The sequence below is a fragment of the Myotis yumanensis genome, unplaced genomic scaffold (genome assembly GCF_028538775.1).
Source record: "Myotis yumanensis isolate MYYU_CA2020_CCGP unplaced genomic scaffold, mMyoYum1.0.hap1 SCAF_1, whole genome shotgun sequence".
Classification (NCBI taxonomy): Eukaryota; Metazoa; Chordata; class Mammalia; order Chiroptera; family Vespertilionidae; genus Myotis; species Myotis yumanensis.
In genome coordinates, this window is record NW_027223752.1 from 157,018,563 (window position 1) to 157,032,880 (window position 14,318).

Below are 14,318 nucleotides of genomic sequence, written 5' to 3' on the forward strand. Positions count from 1 at the left end.
ACTATAGCCTGTTTGAAATGAATAAAACTAAGAAAAAAAAAAAAAAAAGACCGTACCCTTTTATGTAATGATGTTTACTTTGAATTTATATTAGTTCACACAAACACTCCATCCATGCTTTTGTTCCGGCCCTCCGGTCCAGTTTAAGAACCCATTGTGGCCCTCGAGTCAAAAAGTTTGCCCACCCCTGTTAACCTGACAAGCTCAGGGAAGGCCTGCATGGATGCCTTGCAAACCTAAGAGACCTAAAGTAACCACAAAGGGTGGTCTGAAATAAAACCTTTAATTAAAGAGCAGTTTATAGTGTGTAGTCATGTCCTAGGCCAGTATCTTCCCTGACAAATCAACTTTGATCTTTCCTGAGCCTATTGTCTTTTTGTATCTAAGATAACACACCTGTGGAAAGTCAGGGTAACTTGTAACTCCCCTTTTTTCCCAGACCCCTCAGGGCACAACAAATGGCACCAGAGCAGAAACCATAAATTCCTTCACTGTTATTGTTACCGGTAATTGTCCACTGTTAACTGTCCTGTACCCACCTATGTAAAAGAAGCACGTGTCTATCATTCACTTTTTAATCCAATCCCAGAGGTTTCCCCGCTTTGCTTTCTCCCTCCTCCCTAATCTATCACCACTGGATTTCATGTAACCCACTTACCTCTCCTTTGTTGGAAATGTATAAAACTAAGTGACACGCAGCCATTCTTGGGAGCATTGTCTCAATGCGCTGAGATTCTGCTTCTGGCAATTGTCAACAGTTTGGCTCAAATAAACTCACAAAAATTCTTCACAACAGGGAAAGCTGTCAGTTAATAATGAGATAAGAAATCAAACTACGAAGTCTAGAACATCTGGCTTTGTTCAAATATGGGATAAAACAATTAGAGCCAGAGTGAATCACAGGAAATATGAGTAAGCAAATTTGATGCAAGTGTGTATTAGCATCAAAAATAAGCAGCACAAAGTCATTATCTTATTCTAATGTGCACTGACAGGAAACCTTGCTTTGACGTGTTCTGGGTCAGAGACCTAGAAGAAGGCTCCTGGAACTCCTTCTGCTGCCAATGAGAAGAAAACCCTGCCAGACACATACTGAGAAAGGCTGTTTGAATCAAAAGCACACACATATGTACCCAATCTAGGAGTTCTTAACCAGAGTAAATTACTTGCAAAGCACCTGTGTTATAGTAATAAGTTTAGTTAATATAAGATAGTATAATCAAATTTCATTTTTTTTATTAGGGTGAATTTTAAACTTTACTTAGAAGAGGAACTTAATTTGTGTGTGTGTGTGTGTGTGTGTGTGTGTGTGAGACCCTGATAAGTAACTTGTAACTCCCTGCGTGTGCACTCCTGATAAGTACCTTGTAACCCCCTGAGTGTGTATCCTGATAAGCCCAGAAGGCCACCAGAGCACACTGATATGAGACACTGAAGAAGCCCACCCATGGGGCATAAAAAAAGGACTCTCACAGCAGCAGTCAGACGTCTGTCTGACCTCCACAGACAAGCCGTTCTCCTTCCGCCTGGAAACAGCCGTTCCTGATCTGCCTCTGAGCCCAGACTGTTAAGAGGCCTCTCTTCGTGTCAAGAGACCGAGCACTTGCAGCTGCGTATTTTGACGACCTCCGTGTGTCTCTGTCAGCGAGTGTCTTCGGGTGGCCTGCCAAGGACTGAAACCCATCAGCTCTCTGGTAAATAAACCTGTGTGATTTCTTGCATTGTTTATCCCCTGTGTCTTCTCTCTTCTTAGTTTTTGGTTAAGCTCAGCCATATTAATTAATAGTAAGTACCCTTTGACGTCTGTATTGGTATATCCAAATGAGGCGCTCTGGGTCACCTGTGCATACGTTCCCATAGATAATTGGAACAACCTGTAGGAACACAGCTGAGATTTCACAGCAACATGATTGAACGACTCAGCAGTGTCTGAGACGACTAGATTACAGGCACCTCAGAGTGTTCGATGCCATTTGCCATGAGGAACAGTCTCGTCTAGAGGATTTACTGATTCAAATTACCAGAAATTTAAAAAAAAAAAAAAAATTACCAGAAATTTTCAGTTTACACCCTAAAAAAATGTTCAATCATCTAGGGCCAAATGCATATGGAATTATCTAATCAGATAAACAAGGAAATGCTTGTCCTTAAGTTGCGGGGGGCAGGGGGAGGAGGCGTGCAGGTTGGAAGTAGGGGGCAGTGTATTCATCACAGTCATATTTGTAAAGATTGACACCAGAAGCTGGTGATTTGGATCTGAAAGTGGGGACAAGGTGCGGGTAATGGGAAGAAACTACAAACAAATAAAAACAGACGAACAAAACCCAGAGAAATGATTCTCAAATGAATTGAATGCATTTCATGCCTGGTGAAAATTCAGTTGATCATATTCTATCTACTCTATCAAACATTATGACAGTTCTCAATAAATTAAATTGTATGTGGTGTGTCTGAAGACTACTATCATAGTCAACATCCAACAGCGAAAAGAAAGAAGAAAAATTTTTTACAGGTAATTCTTGCTAAACTATACAAAAAAACCCCTGAACTAGACTGGTATGGGGATAGGGTTTTAATTTTTGTGTAAGTACTCTGCATATCCAAACTAATTTCCAATTTCAGTTGTCTTAGTTCATGAGTAAACAAAGTGTGTGACAGCTGGAAATGAGTCATAGTGGGGTTTCTGGCTTGTCAAGGTGAGGAAGAAAAATTATTCTTAAGCAGCAAAATACACACAAAAAATTATCTTTTCAGTGATTTTCTAATTCCTCTAACTGAAAGGTTTGGTTTCCATTCTCTTTTCTTCGTTTTCCAAATCAATGGTATCCTGTAGCGGCAAAGAGAGTGAATGTAGTGGAAGTGATGTGGATGCTGACCAACTACTACAAGGATGTCTCCTGAGCAAGGAGTTTCTAACCTTCTAGAGTCACTATTTTCAGATGAGCTTGAATATTTGTGAATTATAGTAAGGTAAGAACCATTCAAAATGTTCTACAAAAACATAGTTTTGTAATAACAAAGCTATCCTATATGACCAAAATAGGAAACTTTACTCACTAAAAACATCTGCTTCCAGGATGAGCTTATTTTTTATTCTTTATATCAACTTCATTCAAAGATATTTGGATTCCAAAATAAAAAATAGCAACTATCACTTGAAATTCTCTAGAACTTCATATATGAAATTATGTATTTATGTATGGGGAAAATGCAAAGAATAATAAATATGCACTACCCAGAATTGAGATTTATTAATTGGATTTATCTGGATATTGATCCAGATTCTTATCAATATTATTATTATAATTGCTTCATTTGTTTTGAATAAGAAGATAACACTTAAGAGAAAAAATTTAAATCCCTTCAATTTCCAAATTGTGAGTCCACTAGAAACAAGCTCTACAAGCACTGAATATTTTTGTCTCATTTTCTAGTAAACAGTAGTCATTGAGTAATAGCATATTTCCTCTGCCTTTCCACACACAGAGACAAGAACTGAGTATATTCTAGTATTACTTTAGATACTTTTACAAATACTTGAAGGTATTAATGAACAGCATATAGATGTTTGATATCTAGGAGTAAAACTTACATAAACATTATACTTAAAATATTCTGTGCATTGTCAACCAGAATTCTGTAAGCATGGAGGAACCTCAGTATACTATTCCTAACATGAAACAATGCTCAGTTAACACAACAATAGTATTCCAATATCGCTATTTTCCAAATTCCTGATTAGAATATTATGATGAATTTTTACAAGACCCTAGACCAGCTGTGGGCAAACTACGGCCCGCGGGCCAGATCTGGCCCGTTTGAAATGAATAAAACTAAAAAAAAAAAAAGACCGTACCCTTTTATGTAATGATGTTTACTTTGAATTTATATTAGTTCACACAAACACTCCATCCATGCTTTTGTTCCGGCCCTCCGGTCCAGTTTAAGAACCCATTGTGGCCCTCGAGTCAAAAAGTTTGCCCACCCCTGCCCTAGACCATGCATGCTCAGACTACTCTATATAGTTCTGGTTTTTAAAACTTTATACAAAAACATGGCTCTGAAGAAGTAAAATAGCTAACAGAAGTAAGAAAATGGAAGAGGAAACCAGAAAAACTTGTCATTCTAAAAAAGATATTGTTAATGACTGTTACATATGCATTGAAAAGGAAAGTAAATGAATAATTATTACTGGCATACATTGGGAACTTAGATTTTGGCATGGGAGGAAGAAGAAATAAGAAGTTAATTAAGTAAACACTCTCTAGTCATAAATACAAATTGTGACTGGATGCATTTAAAAAATAATAATTTTCTATAGTGCTGACATAATGGTTTCTAAATACTATCTCCCCACCAACAAAGGAACTAGGGGTCCTTAGAGAAATGGTTAATTCCAGTTCTGAACAAGGAATATGCAATATGCCTGGACTGGAACATCTTGTCATCGCCCTCAAAGACTCAAGCTAGGAGCTCTCTTCAGTGCATGTGAAAAAAATTCAGGAGTCAACTTGAAAAAAATTCCTACTGGCCAAAGATGAGATAATTTAGCAGCCAAAAGAATAATAGTAATGAACTAAAATATAGCAAAATCAAATTCATTTCAAAATCATTGACACATAGACTATAAATCCATGAGTTCATAATAATAGTTTAAAAAGAAACAGTTATTATTTACATGCTAAGTAAGCAATCATTTTTTAAAAATGCCTAAATACTGTATATCAAAGAATCAAGCATTTATCCTGCCTTTGCTGTAATAACTATATATACTTCAGGACAACTGAAGAGTTGATAAAGGCAAGTTTCTACTTATAGAAAGTCAAATGTTAACCCTGGATATAATCAAACTTCTAGATCTAACTACCAGCTAGTAAGAAATATAGAGGACAGAAAAATGCAACCAGCAAAATCCCATCTAGAGGAAAGTCTAAGGGCTAATGATCTTCAAAGGATGGAGGGGAGAAGGGGGTGAAGAGATGTGGGAAGAAGAAGGTGGAAACCTCTAACTTAAAATAAATCAACCAATGGAAATGTGCGGATCTTATTTTGATCCAGATTCTTAAAAATAAATTTTTGTAAAAAAAAAATCATTTATGAGACTAACTGGAGAAATTTGAACATGTAAGAATAAAGAATTATTAGTAATTTGGAGAGGTAATGATACTTTCATTAGTTTCTTAAAATGAGTACTTAACTTATAGAAATTATATTATTTAACTCAGACATATTTCAGTTTGTATTCTTTTCAAATAATTTGCGGTAAAGGGGAAGCTGGTAGGGATATAGAGGAAAGAAGAGTAACCCAGTGCTGATAATTATTTAAGCAGGGTAAGGGCTATATTATGGGGGGAAGGTGACTGTGTACTCTTTTCTCTGCATATATGTGTTAAAGTTTTAGAAAAAAAATAATAATAAAGGTACAAGGGATGTTGAAAACTGTAAAAGGCTGAAAAGCATCATTAGGATAAAGATAATATTTTCCTCAAATATCAAATTCTTTAGGCAATGCATGTTCTGTGAACCTAAGTATAAATAAAAATAAAAATGCTACTTTGTGTTAGAGAATCATGCCCTAACACAGAGTGAAATGGAAGAAATCTTTAGTGACAGATCTAAACCATAGGTACCTCACAAAATGCACCAAAAACAGAGCCTATTCCATAGTAGCAAGCAAATGAGTGTTTAGGTGCAGCAAACAAGCACAGTGGAAATGTACAGATCATTGGAGTTTGTGAAGACCCTCTTCCTGATCAGTTTTATTAAAACGCAGTGACTAATGAGGCTTTAATCATCCCATCTACTTCTGCTTAGTGGTAGGACCGTTAATATGTAATATGAAAACATAAAATCATAAAAAAATAAGATCATAAATATTAAAATAAATAGTTTTTTATTTTGTAATATATCTACATCGACTCCCCCTACTCCAGAAGCTTCATTATAAACTTGCTGGTTTTGACAAGCAAAACACCAATAGAACAGGTACCTTTGTCAGTGCTGTAGGTGAATTCTGGCTCTTGTTTGGACACCAGCTGTGTGCTAATTCTAATTAGTTTTGCGATTGCCTAAATTACCAAATATTACACAATGCTCCTTCAAGCTTCTAGGAATGAGACTGGATATTGACTGGCAGATGCCCCTGATGAGGCAGGCCTGGTCCTAATGGTCTCTATGATGAGTTTCACCAGATACAAAGTAAGAACGGCTGCGTGCACATATACCTGCGAGTCAGTTCAGGCAATAAGGTGCAGGGTGATTTGGGGGATGTACAAAATAATTTTCTGGTCTAATGATATATGTGTCCAGGATCTGGTGCCATTTTTTGATTAAGTATTAATTAGTAACATCATACCCACCGCATTCAAACCTTATGCTCCCCTGTAGACTTCAACAGTCTACTGGGGTGGCTTTCCCTTTAGCCCTTCATCTAAATTTTTGCAATGAAAATCGGGAACGGACGCACTATTTCTAGTTCTAAGAGGTAAACTGGATTACTAACATGAGCAGTTTGGACAAGACGGCCGGAGAGTTCTTAAAATAAGAGATTGAGTGCAGTGTGGGAAATTTGGTAGCAATGAAGGCTTTCTCTCTGGACAGGGCTTTATGTCCTCGGTCTATATTCCATAACTGAAAATATGAGATGTAAGATAAAATGCTCAATTGTTGCTTCCTTTAGCCAAGTCTGATGAAATGGATGGATTTCATTAGGAAAATGAAAAAAACCTACCTGAAGACTGCGAGGGTGAGAGACCAGAGCACTAACGGCTTCCTCAGCTCAAACTTCGCCCGTTTGTTCATTAGGTGCCGACCGCCAAAGATAAAGGCAGCATACAGAGCAGAGAACAGGAAAGATTTCTTCCTATGAAAAAACAAAATGAACTCTTATAACATAAAAGTTTACACAATATGTTTTTACCCATTAGACATTTATCTTTAGTCATTATTCATCAACTTTTATACCAGCCCCTCTTTGTAAGTGCAGAAAACATTTTCTTGTAAATGTCCCTTCATTAAAGAGACAATGTTCAGTCCATTTGGCAACGTGGATGAATCCTCCCTCAAGGAAGAACACAGAACCACCTAAAGTACACTTGCCTAAAACTTTGAGCTTGAATCTAGTCCAATGTCTGATTTTACTACAAATTTATAGGAAATATAGGGAATAAATCCAATTGTGGGACATTCTGTAGAACACTGAACTTGTTTCTTCAACAAATCAGTAATAGGGAATCAAAATCTAGGACTGTTCTAAACTAAAAGTGACTTGAGAGACATAACAAACAAAATTTCCAGGAAACAACAGAACCAAAACAATATTAAAGGTGGAGAGATAAAATAAAAATAAGAAAAAAAAAATGATGGAACACAGGGGCTCATTATTTTCTTTTTGGTAATCAGGCTTAGGTGGGACTCTTAATTGGAAATGGCTAAGAACTATCAAATAGAGACCTGGCTGGGTGTCTCAGTTGGTTGGAATGTCATCACATAACCAAAAGGTTGCAGGTTCGATCCCCATTTGGGATGTGGTATGGGAGGCAACCAATCAATGCCTCTCTCTCTCTCTCTCTCTCTCTCTCTCTCTCTCTCTCTCATCAACTTACAAAAACCACATCCTCTGATGAGGGAAAAAAAAACCATGAAATTTCAGATGGCCATCTCCAGGTCCTGCTGGCTATTACTGTGCCAAGGAGAAATGTACAATAGTATTGATAACACCAAGAAGAACAAAAGCTTCTATAGACTATCTACACTAATAAAAGAGAAACATGGTAATTAGCGTACGACCACTACCCTTCCCATTGGCTAATCAGCATATCCTTATGCAAATTAACTGTCAGCCAAGATGGTGGCTGGCAGCCATGCACTGAAGCAAGCAGGGAGGCTTGCTTGCTCCAGTGACTGCAGACTCCAACATTCCCCACCTGCAACTGCCGGCCTCTCAACTGCAACTCTAAGCAACTATGTACTATGTTGCAAATAAGAAGCTAAACAAAACCCCAGAAACTGGCTTTCATTCAGCCGGGCTTCAGCCAGCCGGACCACAACATTGTATCGATGTTTTCAGCAGTGAGGCCTCAGAGCTAAAGCTGGCCCAGAATAAAATTAAAAAAAAAGAAAAAAAGGAGCGGTTGGGAGCTTCAGTCACCCACTTCCGGAAAACAGCCCTCAGCCCCTCATCCCCTCACCCAGACTGGCCAGGCACCCCAGTGGGGACCCCCACCCTGATCCAGGACACCCTTCAGGGCAAACCAGCCAGCCCCTACCCATGCAACAGGCCTCTATCCTATATAGTAAAAGGGCAATAAGCCTCCCAGGAAAAGGATCAGTGGAGCAGCGAGGCTCCTGGCACCGGGATCAGCGTGACAGGGGAAGGAGCCCCAACCCCCGGATCAGCCCTGCTCTGTGCCTGATAGGGGGGAGCTCCCCAACCCCCTGATTGCCCTGCGGCTCTGTGTTTGACAGGGTTCGGTGCCCCAACCCCCCAATCGGCCCTACCCTGAGCGTGACTGAGGGTGGCACTGCAACCTCCCGCTCCGCCCTGCTCTGTGCATGATGGGGCGGCGCCCCAACTCCCCAATCGGCCCTGCTCTGAGCCTGACCAGGGGCTGCACCTAGGGATTGGGCCTGCCCTCTGCCACCTGGGAGCAGGCCTAAGCCAGCAGGTCGTTATCTCCCGAGGGGTCCCAGACTGGGAGAGGGCACAGGCCAGGCTGGGGTACCCTCCTCCTCCCCTGAGTGCACAAATTTTTGTGCACCAGGCCTCTAGTCCTATATAATAAAAGGCTAATATGCAAATAGACTGAACGGCAGTACAACTGAACAACTGACCAACCGGTTGCTATGACGTGCTATGACCACCAGGGGGGCAGGCGCAGAACATGGCGGGCATTGGCCGCAGAGGGATGGTGGAGAGGTGAGCAGGGGTGCCAGAACATGGAGGGACACCGGTCGCTGTCATCGGGGCGAGCCTTTGGTGGTTACTGAAAATTCTTTGCTCCCATGCACCATGGTCCCACCCAGCACTTGCACCCGCTGCCAGCGCCGGAGCTGCTGCTTGCACCCACCCACTGCCGGAGCTAGGTGCCGGCCCTGATCATTCAGCACCATCAGCAGGTTTGAGTGGCGGCTGCCGGCCCCAATCACCCCTCAGGGCTTCCCCACCTCCCACTGCTCCTGAGGAGATATTAGGGTCGGCAGCCGCCTCTCGCACCTGCTGCCAGCGATGACCCTGTCGCACCCGCAGCCAGCACTGGAGCCGCCACTTGCACCCGCTGCCAGTGCCCGGTGCCAGTCCTGATCGATTGGCGCCATCAGTGGGTGCGAGCAGCGGCTACCAGCCTTAATCGCTTGAGGGCTTTTCCACCTCCTCCTGCTCTTGAGGGGGTGATTGGGGCAATTGGGGAAGCAGCTGCTGCTTGCACCCGCTGATGGTGCTGGCCCCACTCACATTTGCTGCTGGCGCCAGCCCCAATTGCTCCATGCCTTCAGCGGGTGCAAGTAGGGCTGGCGCCATCAGTGCATGGGAACGGCGGCAGCAAGAGCGGGGCTGCCAGCAGACAGAGGACGGGGCTGCAGAGGGAGGGACTAGGCAGGGGTGCAGAGGAGAGCCGAAACCCACCCCTGTGCCCACCACAGCCTCACAGCCCACAGTTCCTTTCAAGGTGCACAAATTCGTGCACTGGGCCCCAAGTAATTCAATAAAAAGTAACAGAGGCCTTGTAAATAATTTAACCATCTGAGCATACATCTGGAAAAAAGCAGTATTTCCCTTAAAATGGGCATTCCCCATTCAATTAAATTTTAAAAAAAGGGTTGAAAAGTAATTTACAAAACAATACAAATAGCAAAATGCATTAATCTGAAGAGCATTATTTGTAAAATGCTTCATATTTTTCTCCCTAATTGCTGACACATATTGCTGACTCATGAGGTATCTTACTATTGACACAAGCAACACTCCCAATTCAAATAAAGCGAGTAATCCCAGAAATCAACCCATAAATAAGGGTGGAATAAATCACTTCCACTGAGGTTTGCAAACACTTCTCTTGGAAACATAAGGCCTGGTACACAGGAGTGCTTATTAAATATTTGTAGAATGATCATGGTCTTGTCATATCAAATTTTCTGACAGGGAAAATAATTGTGTACATGCTTGTTCAGCAAACACTAAGTAAGTGAACACTTGTACTTTTCCAGTTAACACAGTAATAACTGAAGAATAAAATACTTAGAAAAAACATACGATCATTTTCTTCCTCCAGAAAGAGACTATTTCTATAGTTCAAGCAGAAGTGAAAAACTAGGACAATTTTAGGGAAACTTAACTATTGAACATTTCAAGAAGAAAGTACTTTAGGTCATAAACATATTTATCACTTTACTTTTTTGAATTTGGCAAGTGTACAGCATTACATTAGTTTTAGAGTCAGAATCACTATCCTCATTTACTCTGACTCACTAAAGAAAAATATAATTCTATCAAGTTAATGTAGGCAATAGTAATATCAAATAGTATATACTCTTTTTAAAATTATAAAGGTAATGATAAGTGACAATAATCACAGTATTTGATTTAGACTAGAGAGTGATTCCAATGGGTAGGAAAAGTGCTTAAAAGCGTTATCATTTAATCCTTTTAATCATCCATAAAGCAGGTAAAGCATTATCTTCATTTTATGGCTAAGGAACCCGGGCTAGAGGTTAAGTTTAAGGGGTGGGGGAGAAAGGTTGTACCTTATGTGTTATTTTATAAGCATATAAGAAGTCCTTAAGCCCTCCTAAAGAATCCCATGGTCATTGTGTAACTGTGTAGTAAATTATTATTATTTTTTTTAAAAAAACACACACAGCTTTATTGAGATATTAGAGGCCCCATGCATGAAATTCATGCAAGAGTAGGCCTTCCTTCCCCTGGCTGCCTGCACCGGTTTCCCTCTGGCACCTGGGACCTGGGCTTCCCTCCAGCCACCAGCAGGCACCTGGGACCCAGGCTCCCCTCCGGCCCCGGCTTCATCCGGAAGGATGTCCGGAATGACATCTGATCTAATTAGCATGTTACCCTTTTATTATTATAGATAATTCATGTATCATACAATTCACCCACTTAAAATGAGTAATTCAATTTTCGGGGGTATATTCAGAGTTAGGCAACCATCACCACAATCAGTTTTAGAATATTCTCTTCATCTCCAAAAGAAACCCTGTATTCATCAGCAGCAGTTACTGCCTATTTCCTCCCAACACTTGCTCCCCAGCCCCAGCAACCACTAATCTACTTACTATCCTTATGGTTCTGAACATTTCCTATAAATGTAACCATAGCCCTGGCCAGTGTGGTTCACTTGGTTAGAGCATCATCCATGCACTGCAAGGTCTTGGGTTCGATTCCTGCTCAGGGCACACACCAGGGCTGTGGGTTTGATCATTGGTGGGGCATGTGTAGGGTTGGGGGAAAAGTAAGAGGAATCTCCACACCTTCATGTTTTATATGTCATATTTTCTGGGCACAGATCGCTTTACTTTCTGGACAACAAATGATTGCTCATTCAGTGTATCTCAGGTTTTAGTTATGGTTTCATTGTGTTATTTTGAATCAAGTTAAATGAATATCTTTATATGAACATATCATTCTAGCCATTAAACGAATGTACCTTGAATAACCAAGAAAAGAATAAAAAGCTCCCTCTCTGTAAGGAGTTGCCGATGTCAACATAAAACACTTGCAGCCAGAGAGCGAGAAGTGAAACCCTAACTCTCTAAAAGAAACCAGCTTTGCTTCCAAACAAGACAATGTTCTCAACTGGATTTGCTCATTCTCTTTATGGTGTCCAATGGTCATTTGCCTTATCTCAAGTGAAAAAACGTCAAGTCTGAATTCTCCAAGTAATTATACACAAATGGTCCTAAAATTCAACATAAAAAACTTCTCTGTATTTCTCAGGCTTCCTTTTATTCTGCATGGAGAAGTTTTTCATATTTTTAAATATATATATATACATATATATATGTATATATATGAATTAAAGAATGAAAACTGAAAAAAGAATAAAAATCTTCCCTCTGTATATTTTTCTCTAATTTCTTCAGTTCTAGAATGAGAACTAGGTCTAATGTCCTGTTCCTTCCTGGCAAGGACCACTCTCTTTTTCACACATTTTCTAAAGATTCTTCAGAAACTTTCAATTCCACAGCGAGGGTAACCAACCCAATCAACATAGACACACAGAATTTAAGAATTGCAAGGGACCGTAGAGATGGAGCATGTGAGAGAGATATTGGTTGCTTGTAGTTAAACAGCTGCATACTGCATATTGGCCAAAACTACCAAAAAACAACATGCAGTAATTGACTAAGCTATATCTAGGTCACAAGTAGTTAATAATGTGAACTGAAATTTGTTTAAGTATAAATGCTACAACAAAAATCTTGCTCATTGTCTACTATGTAAGTCTGCTGTGGTAAAATTCAAGTAATGCTTTGGGCTAATTTAGAATTAAGCTTAAGCTTCTTAAATAACAGGAAGTCATTAACTCTTAACTATTACCTCTCCAATTGAGTAATCAAAATATATCATTTATAGTTAAACGTATTATGATTTTTCCATTTTGCTTAGAAGAAGATAAGATTTTCTTTAGCAAACTGGCTTAAGTGAATTAAAACTAACTTTCAGTCCTGGCATCTGGTAAAGGTTCAATTATAGTCGAGATGAGCAATGACTTGCTGCTTGCCCACTCGCTATTGAATGTAGATCAGCGGTGTTCAAACTTTTTCATCTCATGACACACATAAACTAATTACTAAAATTCTGGGGCACACCAAAAAATATATTTCTTGTCAGACTAACCAAAAAATTGTATAATTTTGACTGACTTATAAAAAATAATAATAGTAATTACCTGAGAGATTTCAGAGAGAGGAAAGGCAAGGGAAAGAAAGATAAAAACATCAATGAAGAGAGAGAATCATTGATCAGCTGTCTCCCGCATGCCCCTTACTGGGTGGGGATCAAACTGGCAACCTGGGCATGTGCCCTGACCAGGAATCGAACCCTGACCTCCTGGTTCATACATTGACGCTCAACCACTGAGCAACACCAGCTGAGCTTACCTACCTTATTTGCTCCAAAGTGATTTTTTAAAAAAGCAGGTGCCTATACTTGTATGTAAGGATTTCTGGTACCAAGGATTAACCAATCAAACACAACGTTATTATGCAATGTGACCAATAAGGTACAACTTTATTATATAATCTATATATTCTGGGTTCAAGACAGGGCATTCACACTGGATGGCTATTGTGTTGGCTGTTGTCATTTTTTTATTAGACAATTTAAGGGGAAAGAGGCCAGTGCACCTGACTAAATAGTCAGGTATTGCATGTTTTAAAAATTCTTGCAGCACACTGGATGAAAATCGCTGATGTAGATAAATGACTTCCCTTATGTCTCAATGGTAATCCAGTAATACTTCATATTCTGGCCAGCCTTCATGGATGGGTATAATGTAACACTGCATTGTTTTATTACCATATAACTAACAATTTCTAGACGGCATTGACTCTTCTTGCTTAATAAGTCTTAAATGTACATTATGTAGCACAACCCTTAACTGTAGGCCTCTTTAAATACTTCTCAGGATGGTGACTCTATAGTTGTAATTATGAGCTAACCAACCAAATAAAGATCGCCCAAATGAAGTACTGTTGTGCTCTGAGCTTGTTGAACTTGTATTTACCCTTCCATTTCTGTCATCAATATGAATAATGGACTTTGGTCCACAATTAGTAAAAAATAAATAATGGTTTTATCCTTTATCCTTTGAGATTTAGAGTTCTCTATCGTGCTACCTGGTTCCAAAACATTCCTGAGTTTTTTTCTATTCTTACCAGAGTAGCTACTCAATATTTCTATTCATTGTCCAATCCAATAACTCTCTCAAAGAGTGTGTACACATTCAAATGCTTTTTATTTTCAACTTCTGGGGCTGGACTGAAACCAGTACTCAGCGTCAGCCTCTTTAACATTCACATCAAGATCTCTGCCAGCATACTTGCACGCCTTCAAGAGTCAAACAAGTTTGAGAATGGCGACACATTCATGTGGGTAGCATTTCAACAGAGGATAATTGCTCATGAGCACGTTCAGGAGATGGCTTTCGGGCCTTTACGTCCAGGTCACCTTGCTTTGTGGCTACCTCGCTTTGTGTGTAAGGTGCAACGAGTTGTGAAAGTGAAAAGGAAGCTTCGAGAGAGAAAAGAAAAGGAAAGGAGCACCCAAAAGCACTCCCTGCTTTGGCTGATATCCCTTAGCATAT

General features: G+C 39.9%; 1 protein-coding gene and 1 long non-coding RNA gene across 6 annotated transcripts in view; one reads left to right on the top strand and one right to left on the bottom strand.

Annotated features, from left to right (window-relative positions):
* ELOVL6 (ELOVL fatty acid elongase 6) overlaps window positions 1-14,318 on the bottom strand; it is a 145,854-nt gene that overhangs the window by 45,056 nt on the left and 86,480 nt on the right. For 4 of the 5 annotated variants that reach the window (XM_070390761.1, XM_070390770.1, XM_070390745.1 and 1 more), the window contains one exon: window positions 6,731-6,862. In XM_070390761.1, coding sequence (XP_070246862.1) covers window positions 6,731-6,862 — 132 coding nt within the window. The remainder of the gene's footprint in view (window positions 1-6,730; window positions 6,863-14,318) is intronic. The other variant, XM_070390779.1, reaches the window with a different exon arrangement.
* LOC138992227 (uncharacterized) lies at window positions 1,470-7,455 on the top strand. Its single transcript, XR_011468075.1, has 3 exons — window positions 1,470-1,694; window positions 2,834-2,970; window positions 6,680-7,455. It is a non-coding gene; the product is annotated as an uncharacterized lncRNA (long non-coding RNA).